Source organism: Charadrius vociferus, unplaced genomic scaffold, assembly GCF_000708025.1.
Source record: "Charadrius vociferus isolate BGI_N301 unplaced genomic scaffold, ASM70802v2 scaffold333, whole genome shotgun sequence".
Lineage (NCBI taxonomy): Eukaryota > Metazoa > Chordata > Aves > Charadriiformes > Charadriidae > Charadrius > Charadrius vociferus.
This window is the reverse complement of record NW_009647682.1, coordinates 1,275,688-1,281,687: the sequence shown is the minus strand read 5'-3', so window position 1 is coordinate 1,281,687 and position 6,000 is coordinate 1,275,688. Positions and strand designations below refer to the sequence as shown.

The 6,000-nt window shown below is 51.9% G+C and overlaps 1 protein-coding gene across 1 annotated transcript in view; it reads left to right on the top strand.

Annotated features, from left to right (window-relative positions):
* The first annotated feature begins 255 nt into the window (after positions 1-255).
* The window catches only part of LGR6 (leucine-rich repeat containing G protein-coupled receptor 6), a 146,073-nt gene continuing 140,328 nt past the window's right edge, over positions 256-6,000 (top strand). The window contains exon 1 of the mRNA XM_009881348.1: positions 256-452. Within this exon, the coding sequence (XP_009879650.1) occupies positions 256-452 (197 nt within the window). The remainder of the gene's footprint in view (positions 453-6,000) is intronic.

The window sequence follows — 6,000 nt, the reverse complement described above, 5'->3', positions numbered from 1 at the left end:
AAGAGTAGAAAGTTTAACTCCTCCCATTGGAGAGTGTCTCACGCCTGCCCAGCCCTTGTGAAACCCAATAACCAAGATCATTCAACAATGCCTTCCCTTCCCTGGCTGCATCCTTACCGCTCTCCGACCTGCAGGAGATACCCTGTCCGCTGCGTGCCGGGCAGCGGGGTCACTCCCCTCCATCCAGCTGAGCCCTGGGGTCGGAGCGAGCCGGCGGCACCTCACACCGTCCCCGTGGCTGCAACCAAGGTGAGGATGGACAAGCTCTTCTTCTGGGGCATTCTTCTGGCCTCCTCTGCCCGCTTCCAGGCGGTGCCTGCGGAGCAAGGTGCTGCACCCTCCTGCCCACCCCAGTGCCACTGCGAAGAGGATGGCATCATGCTATCGGTGGATTGCTCCGAGCTGGGGCTTTCGGAGGTCCCTGCCAACCTGAGCCCTCTAACAGCTTACCTGTAAGTATAGCCCTTGCTGTTTCTTTTGCAATGCTTTCTCTGGACCCCTTCATCAGCTGCAGCTTTCCACCAGCTTGGAAGTTTGTGCCACATTTTCCTGAAATTAAATTTCCTCTGGAAATTAGAAACAAAACAAATCAACAACAAAAAAGGCAGCTATTACTCCAGGACCTGCCAAGCTAAGCCAGCTCCCCCTCCTCCCCGCGCCCCTCTGCAAACACTGTTTATATTGCGATGTTATGCATGCTTTGCTTCTTGATTACAGTGGATCAGAGGAGCTGATTTGCTGGGTAGATTCTGATTGTCTGAGAACATAATGGAGTATTTATACTGAGCAATTAGTGCAAACTGCTCTGGGATCTTTCTGTCAAACATTTCAATAGCTGTGATAACTCATGGCTTTCAGGAGTTTGGCTTGAGCTGGCCACCAGCAGTGCCCAAGGTGCCTCTTTAAAATGAGTATTAAAGTCTTATAAGAGGTGTGAGGGCTTTGGTAGGTTTTGGGTTTGTTTGGGGTTTTTTTTTTGTAATAGAAATTCTTAATTATCTCACTGTTTCCCATTCTTTCTGGTATTAATACCCCAAAGGGTTAAACTACCACAGGGACTGGTGTGTTCATTCCTAGCCTCAGAGATGGTCTCAGTGGGGCCATCTGAGTAGTGATGACTGAGGCAGGGTGAGCAAGGTACTCTGTGGAAGGGTCCCTTGGCTTGATGAGGAGAGGAAACACCTCTCTCAGGGAGACAGGCTGGTGCTGGCATGCGCTGGGGAAGATGCCTGGTCTGTTTATTCACAGCAAGTGCTGCAGCTGCCAACCTCAGCTGTGTGGTAGGTAGGCTGGTGAGGACCTTGGCTTTCCCAGCTAGCGACGCAACTGCCGTGCTGCCAAGAGAAGCCATGTGTACCACAACCATTGAAGACAACTAGTAGCCCCCAGGTAGTGCTGGAGATGTTCATTTTGTGCTCATCGTGCTGGAAGAGGGCTTGCGTCCAGGGGTGGCGTACAGACTGTGTTGCTGTTTTTCTGGTGTTCCTGGACTGTCCTGAGATGCAGTTACTCAACTGTTAAAGCTAAGCACCCTAACCCATTCAGGAAGGGCTTTGCAAAGCCAGGTTGCAGCTGCCACAGATGGGTAAGACCTTCTCTGATCATCCTGCTTGCCTGAGGAGCACATTGCTTTGTTTTGTGCCAGCCGTTGGATGGCCAGAGCTGTATTGGGTCAGCTGAGAAAGAAATATGACAGGAGAGGATGATTACTACTGTAAAGTATGAAAAATGAGAGAAATGTGTCATGCAAGTTGCATTTCCCTGGGAGAGGGAACCACAGAGCACTTGTCACATGAGTTGTGTCCTGTATAGAGCTATCCCCCCTGCACAGACCCTGGGGCTGCATTTGGAGCCAGCTGCCCATGAGTAAAAAGTCACTACAGGTCTTGAGCGTGTCTTGAGGGAGGTGTTTAAAAACATGTGGGCTGTAAGCATGGGAGACTTTGCATGGGAGACATGCAGAGCTTTGCAGCACTGATGCTACTGCAAGGACAAGCAGCAGCTCTGTCGAGCACCCACTCCACCTTTGCGGTCGTGGGGCACCCATGGCTCCCACTCTGCAGAGAACATGCTGCCCATCATCTCTGAAGAGTTGTCCCTTGGGCTGGGAGCTGCAGATAGCTCCACTGCGTGAACCATGGGACATTTCAATGTTAAATGGTTCTCAGTGCCACCCTGACTATAGCGGTTGGAGCAGGGACACAGAACCCCTTGTGCATGGACCTCTGCGGGCAGGTGCTTAAAGATGCTCTTGGCCTGGTGCAGCAGGTGATACTGCGGCTGTCTCTTGCATAGGTCTGGTTTTTGCTGGGACTTGGTCTTCAGGACAGCCCTGCAGTAGCTGCTGCGTTGGGAGCAGCTTCGGCCACGCTCCACTCTCTCCCGTGGGTGCTCCACCAGCCGGCTGCACTCACACGGTGGCGCCCGTGACAGCCGTTTGCCGGAGAGGCACCAGCAACGCCACCTTCCAGCCCATCACCATGCCGGGCTGGAGGGACCCTCTGGGTGAAAAATCCGTGGGGTCAAGCCAGGGAGGTGTTGGAGGGCCCAGAGTTTTTCTCCTCCCCTTAGGGCTGGACCTATTTGCGGAAAAACAGCACGTTTGGTGCATAGCTGTTAAATGTTGCCTGTGAATTCACAAATAAGATGTAACAGGATCAACTGGGAATTATTGGAGGAGGAGCAGAGAGCCCTGTTCCTGTCACTACCTTCTTGGGCTACCTTCAGTAAGTCATGTAAGGTTAGTTTCTCACTTATAAGGTCTGCAATCAGGGCTGTTTTTTCAAAGCAGATCAGCATAAATTTTGTAGAAAGTATGGATATTGGAGAGAGATCTAAGCTCTTCATGTAAATGCAGGCTTTAAATCCACATTCAGATATGTAAAGAAATGCCTAGATTTTTTTGGAGAGCTGCAAGTGCTGAAAAGCAAGCCCTGTAACGGCAACACAGAGCATGGAGCTGAAGGGCAGCTGCTCCCAAAACTTTCCAGCTCCTTTGCTCCATGCCCTGTCTTCTAAGCAAATTACTGGTACTCCTTTCTGTAAAGACCATGACTCCCTCAGGTGCAAAATAAAGGATCCTCGTAATAACTTCTGATTAGACACTGCCTCACCACTAATGAGCTCACAGTCATGCCCCATCCTGACAATGTTGTGCCTCTGCCATGCCTGTCTCTCTCCAAGAACCCTGTCCTCGCTCACTCTCGCAGCTCCCTGAACTTGAACCTGATCCCACCTATCTAAAACCAAGCTTTTCCAATGGAGGCATCATTGGCAAGATTGCAGCTGTGGTCAGGGAGATGGGAGAGATGCAAGTTACCTCTTCCCAGGGGCACCTCTCCAGTAGGCACTTAGACACGCTGGTGTCTCCTTGGCAGCCCTGGAGAGAGCCCAGGCAGCCCAGGCAGCCTGTCCATGTTAGGTGACAGGTCCCTGCTGTCTGCATTGCTCCTGCAGGCAGCCTGAACTCGATCGGGGCTCAGACTCCTCTGACAGCCCATTTCTCTGGAGCAGCACAGACTATCCTGCCTGGTTCATCACACAGGGGCTGGCAAAGAGCTTCTTAGTGCATGACATATTTGAACTGTGTCTTAGCCGGGCCTTAGAGTCCATCCATGAAACACTAAATGTCAGCACACCCTCTCCTATTCAGCTGCATCCAGAGACCCTAGGACCTGTATCAACCCAAAAGTCTTGAGCTATTCAGAGAGTGGGTTTAACCTTTAGCTGACATGCCAGTAAGTCCTGACAGCAGTGTGTCAAATATCACATCTCTCTCTTCCTTGGCCAGCACCATATGTAGGAGAGTGCTCTTGGGGCTGGCAACAGCGATGGGCTGGAGCTGATGGGGGGCTCTCTGGAGAGGACAGCAGCAAGCTGAGAGCGCAGAAGGAGACTGGAGCTGCAAAGGGGAAGGCTCCTGTTCAGCAGAGAGGAGACTGCACAAAGGGGCACAGAGGAGTATGGGAAAAAGGGAAAAGCTGCTTGGTACTCAGAATATTAGCTTAACTTTGATTCCTGGCACTGCTGCAAACCCTACATGTGACCTGGTTAAGCAACCCCACCTCAGATTCCCCGGAGTATGGAAGTGCCACATCGCACGGACTGGGGGAGTTCAGTCCCCGGCTGTCCCCGTGCCCGTCACCCTCTGCCTGAGCACTGGGAACAGGGCTGTGGTGGGGTGCAGGTGCTCAGCGCAGCCCTCTGCCCCAGGATGGCATCCTGACCCTCCTCTGCCCCCCTGCATCTGGGTACCAGCCTCTGGCAATGATACTGGGGCAATGCTGGGGGGTGAAGGGATACTCTCAATTTGCTGAGGCTGCTCCTGTTTCACCAAAAAAAAATAATGCCATATTGCTGATGCCTGCCAGGTCCCTCCTAGGGACACGCTGGCATTTTCAACCATAGCTGGTAGGAAATAGGGGGCTTAAAGAAATGGAGTGCCTGTACTCAGCAGAGGACATCATCAGGAGTATCCACAGATGGAAAGGTGACAGCAGTGGTGTCATGGTCACGCATTCAGGTCAGCTGGCCAGACAGCACACACATGCCTTGGTCAAACTGCGCACATATAGGTTGGAAATGACGAATCTTGCCTTATCCCCAGCCTGGACTAAGGAAACACAAGGATGAACTGGAAGGATTGCCCAGAATCATGAAATATCTTAGGCAGGAAGATACCTCTGGAGGTCTCTGATCCACACTCCTGCTCAAAACAGGCCCAACTTGTGAGATTGGTCAGGATCTTGTTCAGTAGGGTTTTGAGTATCTCTAAGATTCGCTCTTTTCCCATTTTCAACCATCCTCATAGGAAATGTTTTTCTTAATATATAATTACAAGATCCCATGTTCCAGCTTGTGCCCGTTACCCCTCATCCTTCCCCTACACAACTCTAAGAAGAGTTTGGCTCCATTTTCTTTACACCCTCCCAGTCAGTAGTTAAAGACAGCAATAGCACTCCTCCATTTCACCTTCTCTTGTGAAGACTGATCAAACCTACTTGTATGAGCAGTACATGGACATGGGTGGAGCAGGGAGTGTTGCGATGTGGGAGAGGGGAGCATGCAGGGTACAGGGGATACTGCAGTGGGAGTGATAAGGATAAAGGATGAACCTTGTAGGATACCAGACATTAGTAGCACCATGGCTCAAAGCTCAGCTGGAGGAGCCATCCCCTGCGTCCCTGGGGTCCCAGGTCCCCACAGCACCACGGAGGGGCCAGGCTCTGTGTCCCATCCCCAGAAGTATCGGTGACAGCTGTGTCCTTGTCCCAGGCCCCATGCAACACCTTGCAGTGAAGCCAGCCAGCTACTGCACAGTTCACTGCATGCAATGCTGCTGCTCTGTCCTGGAAAGACAGAAAAGACCTGGAGCAGAAGACAGGTGATGAGGTTGTTGGGCTGTTGCCCTCACAGCAGGATTTGGGGGAAGAAAAAGCTGCAGAGAGTCTGGCTGGTCCTGACCATCACCAGGCATCTCAGGAGGCTGCCCAGATAGAAACCTTCTTGTTCCCCGTGCTGTTTCAATTGAGATGAATGGGATCAGGAGCTCTCAGGGCCGTTTTCACTTTGCAGAGATATTTTGAGCCATTGCCTGGAATTTAGCATCCCACTGGGAGTCTGGGGCCAGGGCTCCACATCACCCATGCTCTCCTTCAAGCTGTCCTCTGCGATCAGGTGCTGCATGGACGTGATAGGGCTCTGCAGGAGGCAAGGACACTCTGACATGAAGTCGGGCAGACACTTCCCTGGTCACACAATGCTGCATCCACTGCAGGGTAAGAGCGAGTGGAAGATGTCTCTTTCTTGATATTTGCATTTTCTAAACAACCACAAAACTCTGGGTAGGTGAGGCGCGGGGTTTGAAGGCTGACTCCAGAGCCACAGCTGATGCCTGGAGCAAGACAAGTAACAATGCTGAAGGCAGCTCCCCTCAGCCCTAAACCCTCCCTAACTGTCTACCCCAGACTCTGCTGCCCTGCAAGCCCCCACCTTGGGAAA